The 16,635-nt window shown below is 39.3% G+C and overlaps 1 protein-coding gene across 1 annotated transcript in view; it reads left to right on the top strand.

Annotated features, from left to right (window-relative positions):
* The window catches only part of GTF2B (general transcription factor IIB), a 33,447-nt gene extending 18,886 nt beyond the window's left edge, over positions 1 to 14,561 (top strand). Inside the window, exons 4-8 of the mRNA XM_027581005.1 lie at positions 3,792 to 3,925; positions 8,598 to 8,744; positions 8,878 to 9,007; positions 11,392 to 11,673; positions 14,048 to 14,561. Of these exons, the coding sequence (XP_027436806.1) occupies positions 3,792 to 3,925; positions 8,598 to 8,744; positions 8,878 to 9,007; positions 11,392 to 11,673; positions 14,048 to 14,181 (827 nt within the window). The 3' untranslated portion in view covers positions 14,182 to 14,561. The remainder of the gene's footprint in view (positions 1 to 3,791; positions 3,926 to 8,597; positions 8,745 to 8,877; positions 9,008 to 11,391; positions 11,674 to 14,047) is intronic.
* The last annotated feature ends 2,074 nt before the right edge of the window (positions 14,562 to 16,635 follow it).

Raw genomic sequence — 16,635 nt, 5'->3', positions numbered from 1 at the left:
TTTTCTTCAAATGAAAATCCTTTATGCACTGATTTTTCTGAATGGTCTGCCCTGTTTTGTTACTCATGTACTTCATCTGATGGTCCAGTTATAGTTTCATGGTATGCTATTTGAGTTATTTTGGAAATTTTATGTCTTATAAATGCTATGTTTTGAGCAGTAAAATATAAAAAGAGGAATGGCTCTTAGCACAAATCACAGATTGTTGAATGAGTCATGTAGATTGTTCCCACGTATGTGGAAAAATTACATCACTACCAAGTTCTGGCTTTTCTATTTATACCATCCTAGGCCAGCTTCCCCCTAACCCCCTTTTCCCCCTAATCCATCTTTCTTTTTAAAAGCATTACAAAGCAGCCAATAAAAGAAACTCATGTAGGTTATTTTGGGGGCCAAAAGGAAAATGCTATGAAATAAAGTCTTAGGCAAGATGCTTCATCTTTAGATTTCTAGAGAGACTTAAAAGTTGTGAGCATACCTCCCGACCTTTTCATTTACACTGTTCTCTTAGTACATTCTTTAAAATATTACAAATTAATGATGACATTTGATTTTTTTTTGAACTTAGAATTTAGCAAGTAACTCCAAATATGAAGGCCATAGTAGTTTTTTGTTTTGCGCATGTTCTCTGACTAGGAAAGTTAGATTCACATTTTTCCCTTCGAAAACATAGTGCATGGGGCACCTGGGTGGCTCAGTCAGTTAAGCATCTGACTCTTGATTTCAGCTCACATCATGATCTCAGGATTGTGGGATCCACTGCATCTGGCTCCAGCTCAGCAGGGAGTCTGTCTGAGATTCTCTCTCTCCCTCCCAACTCTGCCCCTTTCCTTCTCCCCCTACCTCTCTCCCAACTTATATGTGCCTTCTCTCTCTTTAAAATAAATAAATAAAATCTTTTTTTTTAAAAATGAAAACAGGTTCCTGGGTGGCTCAGTCAGTTAAGCATATGCCTTCAGCTCAGGTCATGATCCCAGAGTCCTGGGCTCCCTGCTCAGTGGGGAGTCTGCTTCTCCCTCTCCCTTTGCAGCACCCCCCTACTTGCTCTCTCTTGCTCTTTTCACTTTCTCAAATAAATAAAAAAATCCTAAAAAAAAAAAAAAGAAAACATAGTACATGGAGACATCAGAGTATCACTTTAATTGGTGGATGCTATTAAAGGGGCCAAACTGTTTAAAAATCTTGTTTATGATACATATGTGAATAGAGCTTTTCATGGAATAGGCACAATATGATTTAATTTTAGGAAAAAACCTACACATGAATTAAAAAGGCAGAAAATAGGGCACCTGCGTGGCTCAGTTGGTTAAGCAACTGCCTTCAGCTCAGGTCATGATCCCAGAGTCCCAGGATCGAGTCCCACATCAGGCTCCCTGCTCAGCGGGGAGTCTGCTCTCCCTCTGACCCTACCCCCTCTTGTGCTCTCTCTCTCCAATAAATAAATAAAATCTTTAAAAAGCGGGGGGCAGGAGGGGGCAGAAAATATATATACCAAAATATTAACAATGGTTTTCTCTGGTGTTGAGAATACAGGTAATTTTTTTTTGCTTATATATTTATATTAATATATATATTGGTAAGCAAGCATGATTATTCTTTTATAAAAAGGAAGAAAAATCAGTCTCTTTAGAGTGGTCTTCTTGAGACAAGAGCCTTGTTTAGTTAATATTGCAGTAAGACTTCAGTCTATAATTATAGGTTTTGTTACTTTCAGATAAGTTTTAAAAATCTTAGAATTGCTTCCCAAGTTTAGTGATGTTTGTTTTTATGAGGAGGAAGCAGAGTAATCCATCATGACGGTCCTATCCATTTAACCTTTCTGTCCTTATTTTGGGCCACCTGCTCAACCTCTCATCTACTGAAGTTGCGTCGTAAACTGATCTCCCTGCTTTTGCCTTCCTTGGCCATTCTTACTACATACAGGTATGGCACATGGGGACCCTACCTCTCAGTTCCCTTGTGACAGGAACACTTGATAGTCCAAGTGATGTCTGGTTACTCCCAAGTGATTGGAGTGTTCAAAGAAAAAGTATTCCCAAACCATCAGGGTTGAATGATTCCATTGCACGTTTACCTGCTTGCTTAAATATAACACTAGGATTAGATTATGATTATTATATTTGGAGTATAAGCATTTTAATTAACTACATAGAAAATAGTTCAGAAGACTTAGCAGAGTCTACATAATTTCCTTCCTTCTTTTCTCTTTGCTGCCCCTCTGATCAAATACCTGTAGCAGAGTACTCTGCTACTTTCAAAGTCTGATGTGGAGACAAATGTTTTATAACTGGTGCCTCTCCTTATTCCCCTCACCAAAAGGAGTGAAATGTCAGAATATCTGTCCTCTTATTTTCATTTTCATAGCAGCCAATAGCTAATATCAAGCACTCACTTTGAACTTTTTAATCACTTTACCTGCAATGTACCTGTATTCATTTATTTAATCTTTATAGTCTTTAAATTGTACGGTTGTTGGGGAAATTGAAAGTTGAGAAATGACATAATTCGTCCAAGGCTAAGTGGCCAGTGGTAGAGCCCACGCTCATAACCATTATGTTCATGACTGTCAGTACCAGAATGTCTTTTAATTGCTGAGGTAACTAATTTCTTGCATTTCTTTCTCCTTTCTGTTCAGGCAACAATGCAAATGGGCTGGTTCCTGCTTTCAGTTTTATCACACTTTGGTGGAAAAGCTCAGGCTTTAGAGATGCAGTAGGGAACAGCAGGTTTTGGGATCTGAGGCACATTTCAGTTCTAGTTGGGTGATCTTAGCCAATTAATTTTATTTCCAAAGTGGCAGGAAAGTGGTACCTATCTTTACGAGGCTGTGAGGATTAAAAGAGAATGTTCACACAATGACAGCATATGCAGGTGTTCAGGGGTGACCCTTGTCACTGTGGAGACGTTACTAGCCACTGAGCACCCCCCTCCAGAGCAGTAATCAACCAGATCTGTTCATAGGTGCTTTTTTTGGCAGGACCTATTTTGCCACTGGCTCTTTGCTTAAAAAGAAAAGTTTCCCTGCCTGGCTTTGTTCTCACTGGCTCTAGGCTTAACATTTTGCTCTCTGTATAAATTCTTTGGCCAAAAAATATTTTTTTGTCCAATAGTTAACTAAAACATAAGTTTAGGCCTAGTTCTCTGCAAAGCATTTCCCATGAAAATAACTTCTTATGTGAAACTGTGTGCATTAATACCATTGTGAGCAGTGTTTTCTGTTTTTTTTTTCTGTGCCTCTTGCAAATTTTTGTTCTGAATCATATTATTTTATCTTTGCATCACATATGAATAGCTTTATTTTGCCATTTGTCTTTATTTTGACTAATTCTTTTTCTTCCAAGAGTTAGAATATGACTAATCATAGCATAATGTTCAAAGAGGGTTATTATTGGGGGCGCCTGGGCAGCTCAGTCGGTTAAGCGTCTGCCTTCGGCTCAGGTCATGATCCCAGGGTCCTGGGATCGAGCCCCGCATCGGGCTCCCTGCTCAGCGGGAGGGAGTCTGCTTCTCCCTCTACCCTCCCCACCCCCGTTCTTGACCTGTCTCTCACTCTGTCTCTCAAATAAATAAATAAAATCTTTAAAAATAAATAAAGAGGGTTATTATTGGACTGGCACAGTCGTTAAAGGAATGCTTCAGGCCAGATGTCTGAGACGTGATACTTGCGCTGGAGCCTAGATGTCCATGTTGAGATTTCCTAGGAATAAGGGCTGAGTTGGGTATTACACAGTGTTCAGTAAATCCTGTCTTGACAAGACCATTTAGATTTCTGTTTGTGTTTATATTCTTAGGTGACCGGGTTATCGATGTGGGGTCTGAATGGAGAACTTTCAGCAATGATAAAGCAACAAAAGATCCATCCCGAGTTGGAGACTCCCAGAATCCTCTTCTGAGTGATGGAGATTTGTCTACCATGATTGGCAAGGTAATAGATCCCCTCTGCAGGAAACATAAAGTGTGGACTGACCAAAGACCTGGGAGTTTGGGAACTTTGAAAAAGTATCCATCACTGCCCCCATGAGGAATTCTGACCTGAGAATAAGATTTAACCAGATTGTGAATGATTGTTCCCTTACACATTTCTTCCACCTTAAAGGGGAGAGCAACAGGTCATGATTACAGAGTCTTTATATCTCAGGCCCTTGTTTCCGTGAAGCCCATTTTGCACAAAAATTCTTTGAGTTCATATTGATATGTTCCTTGAATATTAAGAAAGTCTTTTCTTCCCCTCCCCCCCCACATTACCCAAGATAAACTGTAGCTCGGTATAGCCTGTTTTCTAATATTGGTCGATTTCTGACTTAACCTAAGTGACGTATGTAAGCTTCACATTCATCATCAGTGAGACTAAGAGTACTTCATAGAAATTTTGAGGGTTACATGGGAATGTAGGTAAAGTATTTATAACACACATGTGGTGTGTGTTCAGTAAATGGTAGCTGCTGCTGTTAGGTAAAGCAGCAGTATAATTTGTCTGGCAACCTGGCTCTTTTTTGCTCTTTTATCTGAATTGGAAGGAGTGGTGGCAATATTCCAAAGAACTAAGCAAGGGATGCAATTTCAGGACTTACTGTATACTGCTGCAGTCTATTTTCAAGAAAATATTATGAAAAAGCAGGTCATTAATTGTTTTTTCATGCTCTATAAAGTATGTATAAAATTTGAAAAACATAGTGTAGGCTAGGTTAAAGTTGTAGTATTCAGAAATATCTTTGGGTGATTTCTACATTTACTTTAGCTTTACAGGCTTGGGGAAAAAGTATACTGAGGACATTTTAAAATCTCAGATTGCCACAAATTGACACTGTGACTTTTTTTAATGTTTAATTTTTTCAAAAGGAAATACATGACTCAAACACAAATGTAAAAAGAACACAATTTTCTTTACCCTTGACCCCCAAACTCAGTTCCCACTGCAACCCCCTTTCCTTGTCAGAAACCAGTAACCACTATCGCTAGTTTCCTCCTGTATCCTTTGACAGTTGTTTATCCTACATGGCAAAAGAGTTTTTTAAGATGCTATATTTGTCATATGCTAGATTTTTGTATGTATTTGGGACTGTTTCCGGACTTTCTATCCTTTCTGTGTCCTGGCTCCGGCAGTCAGATGTCCTACCATACTGTTAGTATCTAGTAGCTTTAGTTCCTCCCTGCTCTGCTTTCTCAGCATTTTCTTCACTTGTCTTTTCCATTTAAAGATTAGGATGGATCACTTTGTTTAAAAAAAAAAAAAAAAGTCATTTTCAGCGAGGTTTTGGTTAGATAGATTTGCAAATTGACTTAGGGAAGATTGACTTCTTCCTGATAAATCTGTCCAAAAACATAGTATGCCTTTCCATTTCCTTAAGTCATATGTGTCCTTCTAGAGAGGTTTTCTTCATAAAGGTCTTGCATGTTTAAGTTGATTCCTAGATACTTACCTTCTTTGTTGTTTTGCAATTGGAGTATTTTTCTTTCATTGCCTTATAACTGGCTATACATATGAAGGCTATTGATTTGTTTAATTTTGACCTTGCCTCTAATGAATTCTATGATTTATAGCAGTTTTACAGTGATTTTGAGTATTCTAGGTGTTCAAAAATACTATCTGCAAATAATCACTTCCTTCCCAAATTAGTACTTCTCATTTTTCTCTTGCCTTATTTTATTTTTAATTTTTAATGTTTTTTATTTTAAGTAAACTCCACGCCACATGTGGGGCTTGAACTCACAGCCCCAAGGTCAAGAGCTACATGCTCTACTGACTGCACCAGCTGGGCGCCCCCCCCCCTCTTGCTCTTCTGCCTAATTTTAAAATAATTACACCAGTATAGTTGATATAATTGTTATCTAGGTACATTATGTAATTATAATTACATTATATTGGTCAGTTTTTCTAGTACAGGCGTACCTCAGAGATAGTGCGGGTTTGGTTCCAATCCATCACAGTAAAGCAAATATCACAATAGAGGGAGTCAAATGCCTTTTTTTAGTTTCCCAGTACATATAAAAGTCTTATTTACACTATTAAGTGTGCAGTAGCATTATGTTTAAAAAAATACATATACCTCAATTTAAAAATACTTTATTGCTAAAAAATGCTAACCATCATCTGAGCTTCCAGCGAATTATGATTTTTTTGCTGGTGGAGGGTCTTGCTTCGATGTGATGGTTGCTGAATGGTAGGTGGCTCTGGCAGTTTCTTAAAATAATGAAGTTTGCCCCATCGATTGCCTCCTCTTTTCACATGCGATTTCTGTGTAGCATGTGTTCCATAGTGTTTTACCCACAGCAGAACTTCTCTCAGTATTGGAGTCGGTCCTCTCAAACCCTGCCACTGCTTTGTCAACTAAGTTTAGTTAATATTCCAAATCCTTTGTTGTCATTTCAACCATCTTCACAGCATCTTCACCAGCAGTAGATTTGAGTTCAGGACACCACTGTCTTTGCGCATCCATGAGAAGCAGCTCCTCAGCCGTGAAAGTTCAATCATGAGATCGCAGCCGTCCGGTCACATGTTCAGGCTCTCTCCTGCTGCTTCTAGTCCTCTTGCTGTTTCCACCGCCTCTGCAGTTCCTGCCTCCACTGGAGTCCTGCTCCAGGTCACCCAGGAGGGCTGGAATCAACTTCTTCCAGACTCCTCCTGTTCATGTTGATATTGTGACCTCTTCCCGTGAATCATGGATGTTCTTAATGGCATCTAGAATGGTGAATCCTTTCCAGTTCTTCAGTGTAGTCTGTCCAGGGCCATCAGAGGAAACACTATCTGTGGCACCTGTAGCCTTATGAAATGTGTTTACTAAATAAGACTTGAGAGTTGAAATGACTCTTTGATCCATGGGCTGCAGGATGGATTTGGATGTTGTGTTAGCAGGCATGAGAACAACAGTAATCCCATTGTTCAGCTCCATCTCAGAGCTCCTGATGACCAGATGCATTGTCAATGAACAGTCATATTTTGAAAGCAATCTTTTTTTCTGAGCAGTTAGTTCTCAACAGGGGACTTAAAATACTTAGTAAACCATGTTATAAGCAGATGTGCTGTCATCCAGGCTTTGTTGTTTCATTTCTAGAGCACAGGCAAAATAGATAGCGTAATTCTTATGGGCCCTAGGATTTTCAGAATGGTACCTGAACATTGGCTTCAACTTCAAGTCAGCAGCTGCATTAGCCCCTAACAACAGAGACAGGCTGTTGAAGCTTTGAAGCCAGGCATTACCTCTCTCTCCTCTCTAGCTCAGGAAGTCCTAGATGGCATGTTCTTCCAAAAGAAGGCTGTTGCATCTACATTGAAAATCTGTTATTGAGTGTACCACCTTCGTGAATTCTCGTAGCTAGATCTTCTGGAGAACTTGCTGTAGCTTCTGTGTCAGCACTGGCTGCTTCACCTTGTGCTTTATGTTATAGAGAGAGCTTCTTTCCTTCAACCTCAGGAACCAACCTTTGCTAGCTTCCAACTCCTCTCCTGGGGCTTCCTCATGTCTCTGAGCCTTCACAGAATTGAAGAGAGTTAGGGCCTTGCTCTGGCTTAAGGGAATGTGGTGGCTGGTTTGGTCTTCCATCCAGGCCACTAACACTTTCTCTGTATCAGCAAGAAGGCTGTTTCACTTTCTTATCATTTGCGTGTTCACTGGAGTAGCACTTTAATTTCCTTCAAGAACTTCTCCTTGGCATTCACAACATGGCTGTGTTTGGCACAAGAGGCCTAGCTTTCATCCTGTCTCAGCTTCTGACATGCCTTCCTTTACTAAGCTTAATCATTTCTAGCTTTTGATTTAAAATGAGAAGTATGTGACTATTCCTTTGACTCCAACAGAGAGAAGCCCTTGTACGGTTATTAATTGGCCTAATTTCAATATTGTTGAGTCTCAGGAAACAGGCCCAAGGAGAGGGAGAGAGATGGGGGAACAGCGGCTCAGGGGAGCAGTCAGAGAGCACAATTTATTAAGCTTGCCGTCTTCTAAGTATGCACTTCATGGAGCCCCAAAACAATTATAACAGTAACATCAAAGATCCCTGCTCACAGATCACCATCAGAAATAAGTTTGAAACGTTGCAAGAATTACTAACACGTGACAGAAACCTGAAGTGAGCAAATGCTGTTGGAAAAATGGCACCAGTAGACTTGCTCAACGTAGGGTTGCCATAAGCCTTCAATTTGTTAACAACAGTACAAAAATACAGTCTCTGCAAAGTGCAGTAAAGTGAAGCGCAATAACACAGGGTATGCCTTTCTTCTTCATGAATCATTGTGCTGGCTTTGGGCCTGGGAGAATGATTTTCTAACTTGAAGTACCCATTTGTAGTGTTTTGTGAGTTTATATCAAAAAATGGCTTTTGAGTTTTGTTTGCTTGCCTTTATAGCACCTTTGGAGATGATCCTTTGATTTTTCTCCTTAGGTCTATTAATGTGATGGTTTATATTATTGGGTTCTCTCACAGATATTCATTTAAACCATCTCAGTCTGGTACTTGTTCTACTGAGGAATAAGGAGGGGGCACAGGGTAGATTTCTTGGGCTTATGGAGTTGGATCATGTAAGTTGTTTTTTTAGAAATGTCTGTTCATTCAGATTTAAAAAAAAATTTTGCATAAAGTTGTAAAACTTTGTTTTATAGGGTACAGGAGCTGCAAGTTTTGACGAATTTGGCAATTCTAAGTACCAAAATCGGAGAACAATGAGTAGTTCTGATCGAGCAATGATGAATGCTTTCAAAGAAATCACTACTATGGCAGACAGAATCAACCTTCCTCGAAATATAGTTGTAAGTTCTTGTCTGTCTCCTTTAAGCGAATTCTGGCATTGACTTAGCATAATTTAATGAACACATGAAATTTTGATATTGCAACTAATTAAATGGCCTAGAGTTAATTAAACTTAGTTTCTTTGCTTTGAAGGATCGAACAAATAATTTATTCAAGCAAGTGTATGAACAGAAGAGCCTGAAGGGCAGAGCTAATGATGCCATAGCTTCCGCTTGTCTCTATATCGCCTGTAGACAAGAAGGGGTTCCTAGGACATTCAAAGGTAAGTGTTTAGTTGCAGACCAAAGTCAAGCAGCTTTGACACTACGTAGCTGTCATGCTTTCCTGGTTACATATTGTAATCCATCTTAGTATCATTTCCAGATGCCTCTTTTTTTTGTTCCTTGACAGAAATTCATTCTGTAATCTTAACCATGTTCTTTTCAGGCTATTTTCCCATGTGATGTCACTTTAGCCCATGTAAGCTCCGTGTTCTTTGCTCATGAGATCTTTTGAACTGACTATTTTGGGGGCTTTGAGGCCTGGCATCATAAGCCAGAGGATGCCTTCCTTACTAGTTAAGTGTGTACACTTCATGCATGGAAAACCATTTCCACTCCTAGCACAGGTCTCTGCAGGTGAAGGAGTCAAGCCTTAGAAAAAATCAGCGACATTTGTCTCTTGTTATACAGTTTGCACTTTCACACTTGAGTTGGAGACTTTGAGAGAACTAGTATTTTCTGTCCAGTTTGCAGTCATGATAAATAGGTGAGCTGTTCACACTGCCGCTGTGGTCTTTACTCTTCCACTGCCAGGTTCACTCCAGCTTAAGACTTCCGTTACCTTTCGTGCGTCAGTGAATATTTTACAACGAGGCCGTGGCTTTTATCCTCATCATCTTTTTGGTTACTGCAGCTAAAACTAAGACTTTTCTTAAATTTGTTCTGAAAGTGTTTGGTAGTTTAATTTTTAGAATAACAGGGTCAAATATTTGATCTCATTTTGTTATAGCCTGTAAGCACAGGGATTACACGTGCATATGCTTGAGAAGTATTCTTCAGCTTTGCGTAACTTACTAGTCTGAATTGAAACTTAAGAGAAATTAATATTAAAATAATAAGAACCTACATTTAACTTGTTTAAAAGACTTCTTTAAAGTGTGATAAACACTTAAATTCACAGAGGGATTAACAGAGCGCCTGGATGGCTCAGTCAATTAAGCATCGACTCTTGGTTTTGGCTCAGGTCATGATCTCAGGGTCATGAAATCGATCAAGCCCCGCACCGGGCTCTGTGCTCAAGGTAGAGTCTGCTTGAGAGTCTCTCTCCCTCCCCATCTCCCCTGCACCTCCCCCTGCTCACGCACACTCTCTCTCTAAAAATAAATATCTTTTTAAAATAACTGAGAAATTTTAAATTAGCTCTATGGGAAGTATCACTGAGAGGATTAAAGATTCATTTATAAGGCATGATTTGTTCTTTATTGAGGTAATTAGTATGTCATATAACATATATATCCATATACGCCATAGGTGAGTTTGGGGTACACAGTATTAATACATTTGACCCTTGAACAACATGAATTTGAACTGCATGCATCTACTTACATGCAGATTTTTTTGACATAGTGTAGTACTGTAAGTGTAGTTTCTCTTATGATTTTAATATTGTCTCTAGCTTTCTTGTAAAAATACAGTATATGATACATATACAAAATAGATGTTGACTGTTACCACTAAGGCTTTCAGTCAACAGTACGCTATTGGTAGTTAAAAAAGTTTTGGGGGAGTAAAAAGTTATACATGGATTTTTGTGCTGGGAGTGGGCATCCCCTGACCCCTGAGTTCAGGGGTCAACTGTAATTTGACATCTGTTTTATACTACAAAGTAATAACTAAAAGTCTGGTTACCATCCATCACCATACAGTTGACTCCTTCACTCATTTTGCCTACGCCCTAACTCCTTTCCCCTCTCATAACCACCAGTGTGTTCTCTGTGTCCATGAGTTTGTTTTTATTTGTTCATTCGTTTGTTTTGGTTTTTAGATTCCACATACAAGTAAAATCATGTGGTATTTGTCTTTCTCTGTCTTATTTCACTTAGCATAATACTCTCAAGGTCCGTGCATGTTGTTGCAAATGATGAAATTTCATTCTTTTTTATGGCTTAATAGTATCCACTGTATTGATATACCACCTCTTCATCCATCCATCCATCGATGACGTTTAGATTGTTTCCATATCTTGGCTGTTGTAAATAATGCTGCACTGAACATAGGGATGCATAAATCTTTCTGAATCCGTGTCTTTATATTCTTTGTATAAATACCCAGAAGTGGAATAGCTGGATCATACAGTATTTGTATTCTTAGTTTTTTGAGGAACCTCCATCTTTTTTTCCATAGTGGCTGCGCCAGTTTACATTCCCACCAGCAGTGCATGAGGGTTTTCGTTTCTCACGTCCTTTTCCCTCTCTAACATGTGCCTGTTGGCCATCTGTATGTTGTCTTTGGAAAAATGTCTATTCAGATCCTCTACCCATTTTTTAATCAGGCTGTTTAAGGCATGATTGCGTTTTTGCAGTTAGAATGTATTTTATAATCAGAAATGATATATTCTTAAATGAACCGTATGACTTATGTGGATTTATCTTTTTTCTTCTTTCAGAAATATGTGCCGTGTCACGAATTTCTAAGAAAGAAATTGGTAGATGTTTCAAACTTATTTTGAAGGCTTTAGAAACCAGTGTGGATTTGATTACAACTGGGGACTTCATGTCCAGGTTTTGTTCCAACCTCTGTCTCCCTAAACAAGTACAGATGGCAGCTACACATATAGCCCGTAAAGCTGTGGAACTGGACTTGGTTCCTGGACGGAGCCCTATCTCTGTGGCGGCGGCAGCCATTTACATGGCTTCACAGGCATCAGCTGAGAAGAGGACCCAAAAAGGTAGGATTCTTTCTCAGGAGGAGTAGTGATGAAATCGTGAAGGCTGTGGTATGTAATTGTATTTCCATTTTAAGTATAAAGCAGGTAAATATCTGAACCCACATTTAAGAGATAGTTTCTTCATCAGGGCACCTGGGTGACTAAGATCATGATCTTGGGGTCGTGAGATCGAGCCCCGTGTCAGCCTCCACGCTTGGTGGGCAGTCTGCTTGAGATTTTCTCTTTCCCTCTGCTCAAGTTCTCTCTCAAATAAATAAGTCTTAAAAAAAAAAAAAAAAGTTTCTTGGAATCAAAACAAAATCAAAACTTCGAAGCAAAATACTGTATTTTAAGTGATTCATAAATAAAAATGGAGGCATAACTGTGTATGGACACACTTTTCCCATTCAAATTAAGTATTTTAGTTTGTACATTTTTCATTTCTAGAAGTTATTTTTGTCACTCTGAAACGTTATTTTGAATAGTCCTTCTTTCCCCCTCAAAACTTAGCTTTTTAAATCTTGAGAGGTGGGGGCCACACTTGTTTCCCTGCTTCCTGGCATGGCTTCCTACAGCTGGGCTCATCAGAAATTCCTGCTGACCGTCAGGTTATAACATTCTGTGGAGCCCGTTTTCTTTCGCCTTTCAAACGTTACTCAGTTTCTTAATGAAGACACTGACAGAAGTTTCATCCTTCTACAGCCATTTTTGAGTTTACTGCCGTAGGGGAACTTTTGAACAGAAGGAAGCGCTAAGTGAATTTCTTTACAAGCATTTGTTCATTAATTACTTCTGTGATCCTCAAAAAGATCTATAAATAAAAAGAAGCAGTCAATTCTAAATTTAAAAGTGAGGCAATGAGAGGACTAGCTGCACTGACTGTTAATACCCTAGTAAGAACAGCCTTTTCACCTCTGCTTAGGCCGCACATTTCTCTATTAATAAAAGTAATAAATTGTATAGAAGAAGCCAACCATTAGTTATTTAAATGTGCCATTATCCATTCCTTTTGGCCTCCACTCATATTTTTTAAGGAAATTTTGAGTCTTCTGGTAAAATTGAGAAGTTGACACTAAGCAGTATCCTTACCTTTATTCCCAGTTGTAAAGTTTATTCTAATCAACACAGAAGTGTTTATCTTGGCACTTTCTGCTGTTTGTGTTTTACATGAAGTTTTTGGGGTTTTTGGAGATGTAAGGCCCTTTTCTTCCCTTGCCGGCAGCCAGTTGAGAGTCACCGGTCTCCATGTCTAGAAGACAGATAGCGAATGTGATGCAACACGACAGCATTAGGACGTCCTACACACAGACGACATTTAAGACTAGCTCATTGCACATGGATGGCAGGCATCCACACTGAAAATCCATAAAACCTTAGGATTTGAACTGTGAAAAGGTGGTAAAATGAGTTTGCATTAAAGCCTGTGTTTTAAAAATCCATTTTGATTAAGTATTTATGACCAAATAATTGTCAAGTAGCATCCTTTGGACTTTTAATAAAAAGGAAAAAGGTGACAGTGACTCTGAAGGGTAAAAGTGGATCTACTCCTAGGGTTCCGTAATAGACTAGAAATACGTGAACTTTCAATGCTCAGTGTTATGTGTCGGTAATAGTCAAAACATTCACATGATGTTAGAATGTACATCTGTCTTAAGCAGATGTATAATGTTTGATGTACTAAGTAGAAAAAAGAGGCTGTTAGGTCAGTCTTTAACGTATGATTCCAAAAGAACCTTTTAACAAAAGAACAGAATTAACTAGAGGTGTTGCAGGGGAACTTTTAAACACGGAAATAATAAAGTGAGTGTTTTTTTTTTTTTTTTAAAGATTTTATTTATTCATTAGAGATACAGAGAGAGAAAGCATGAGCAGGGAGAGAGGCAGAGGGAGAAGCAGGCTCCTCACTGAGCCAGGAGCCTGATGTGGGGCTTGATCCCATGACCCTGGGATCATGACCTGAGCTGAAGGCAGACGCTTAACCATCTGAGCCACCCAGGCGCCCCGTGAGTTTCTTTATAAGAAAGTATTCATACATTACTTCCATGATCCTCAGAAAGATTTACTGTGAAGGAGAAGCAGTCAGTTCTAAACACGACGGCCGGTACAATAGGTCTCACTCCTAGTGCTGTGCCCTGAGCACTGTTCCCATGTCCCGCAGTCTTCACACGGCCGAGACAGCCCTTTGAGGTGATAGGGATACTGCCATTATTACTGTTACCAACTGTAGCCCTCCTTTCTACCTCTTAGTATGGATTTCCATTGTTAGGGTTTGAAAGGCAGCATCTCTGGGGTTTTCACTGTGGATTTTATACTACCACATCTCACACATTGGAACACAGGTTGTAGAGGGAGAGGGGATGGAAGTTGTAATTAATTTTTGATTTTTGTCTTTTAGAAATTGGAGATATTGCTGGTGTTGCTGATGTTACAATCAGACAGTCCTACAGGCTAATCTATCCTCGAGCCCCAGATCTGTTTCCTACAGACTTCAAATTTGACACCCCTGTGGACAAACTACCACAGCTGTAAATTGAGGCAGCTAATGTCAAACTCTTCTGAACACTGAACTTGGCCTGTTGTACATAGCCTGTACCAAGTGCTGGATTGAGCCTCTCTTTAATAAGGAAAAACAAAAGACATGGTACGCATTCCAGGGCTAAATATTAATTGCTTGGCATTCTGTATGTATATACTAGTGAAACATATTTAATGATTTAAATTTCTTACCGAATTTGCTTTCTTTTGTAGCAATCTAGGAAGCTGTATTTTGGAAGATATTTGAAATTATGTAATTCTTGAATAAAATGTTTTTCAAAACTAAAGTTTTTGTTATAATTACATGTTATATGTAATTTATATTACAAATAATGCATATCATTGCAGCTAATAAAGCTGATAGAGGTCCTTGTTTTCTGTTTCTTTCCATGTATATAGTTTTGTTTTGTTTATATAACAAAGTTAGGCTTTGGGAGCCACTGTTGACACCAAGAACATCAAAGAGGCACACCCTGCAATTTATTAAAAAATATATATTTATATTGAAAAGCCAGAAGTGATGAACTGGACCTTGAAAGGCATTGACTGAAGAGAGATAACAATGAGCTTATGGAGCAGAGAAGATGATGCTGGTAAATAATTAGCAGATTGCAATTTTTGGATGTTAACAATTTTCTAGAACCTGCATTATCTGCAATTATTTTTATTTACTAAGATACTCATAGGGTAAAGAATATTTAAAATAGATTAGGCCTAGGAATGTCCAGGAATTTTTTTAATAAGTACAACTCCCCCATAGGTGATTGGGAGGTGTAGGTGTTTTGCCTATCACTCTTAGATAAGGAACATCAATTTAGGGTCTTAACTGGTAGGCACTGAAGGTAAAAACCAACAGAATTTTGCCATTTTACCAATGAGGTAGTTGTGAGGGGCCTTGAATCCGTGCTAAACATCACCTTACAGGGTAAAGTGCACTGCCTTAAAGCAGGTGTCCCAGTTCTTTTCTTACACATCTGTCAAGAGGTTAGCACTAGATTAGAAGTACATCTCCTGTTGCAGTCTAGTAGACAGATTCACACTCTGGTCCAAAAAGGGACTTTAGAAGATCAGACTTTCATTTCTATTGACCACGGAAGGGGGGGGGTGGCTACTGGACCGTGAAGAGAGATGGTATTTCTCCTTTGCACAAAATGTAGGACACAACGGTACTACTCAAACCTGGGGGAGAACACCAGAGAAATAAAAGAACAGTAGTGATGACTCCAGGCAGAATCCATCCCACCCAGAACGAAACCCAGGAAGAAGGAGGACTCTTGGGCGCCTGGGTGGCTCAGTTGGTTAAGTGACTGCCTTTGGCTCAGGTCATGATCCTGGAGTCCCGGGATCGAGTCCCGCATCGGGCTCCCTGCTCGGCGGGGAGTCTGCTTCTCCCTTGGACCCTCCTCCCTCTCATGCTCTCTATCTCATTCTCTCAAATAAATAAAATCTTAAAAAAAATTTAAGAAAAAAAGGAATCTTAGGCTGGTCAGGCCTCCCTCACGGGCACCCCCATCTTTGGGGTGCACCACACCTCTCCATCTTTCCAAGCATGGACTGAGGGCAGCGGTCCTCTCCTCTGACACTCCTCAGTTTCTAGTGATTGACCACAGAACTTCCCACCCACTAAAGACTTTTCTCTGCAAGCTGCAACCAGTTAGCTAGATCTTAAAGTAGTTATTTTTGCTATTCTCAAAAGTCAATACATGCTGCGGACTTCAAGCTCTACTACAAAGCTGTCATCAAGACAGTATGTTATAGTCCTAGCACAAAAACAGACACATAGATCAATGGAACAGAATAGAGAGCCCAGAAATGGACCCTCAACTCTATGGTCAACTAATCTTCGACAAAGCAGGAAAGAATGTCCAATGGAAAAAAGTCTCTTCAACAAATGGTGTTGCGAAAATTGGACAGCCACATGCAGAAGAATGAAACTGGACCATTTCCTTACACCACACATAAAAATAGACTCAAAATGGTTGAAAGACCTAAATGTGTGACAGGAATCCATCAAAATCCTTGAGAACACAGGCAGCAAACTCTCTGACCTCAGCCGCAACAACTTCTTCCTGGAAACATCGCCAAAGGCGAGCGAAGCAAGGGTAAAAATGAACTCTTGAGACTTTATCAAGATAAAAAGCTTTTGCACAAAGAAACAATCAACAAAACCAAAAGACAACCAAGAGAATGGGAGAAGATATTTGCAAATGTATCAGATAAAGGGCTAGTATCCAAAATCTATAAAGAATTTACCAAACTCAACACCCAAAGAATAATCCAAGAAATGGGCAGAAGACATGAACATTTTTCCAAAGATGACCTCCAAATGGCCAACAGACACATGACATCAAGTGCTCAACATCGCTCGGCATCAGGGAAATCCAAATCAAAACCTCAATGAGGTACCACCTCACACCAGTCAGAAAGGCTAAAATTAACAAGTTAGGA

This window comes from Zalophus californianus, chromosome 4 (assembly GCF_009762305.2).
Source record: "Zalophus californianus isolate mZalCal1 chromosome 4, mZalCal1.pri.v2, whole genome shotgun sequence".
Taxonomy (NCBI): domain Eukaryota; kingdom Metazoa; phylum Chordata; class Mammalia; order Carnivora; family Otariidae; genus Zalophus; species Zalophus californianus.
The sequence above is the reverse complement of the archived record's forward strand: the minus strand, read 5'-3'. Positions and strand labels throughout refer to the sequence as shown.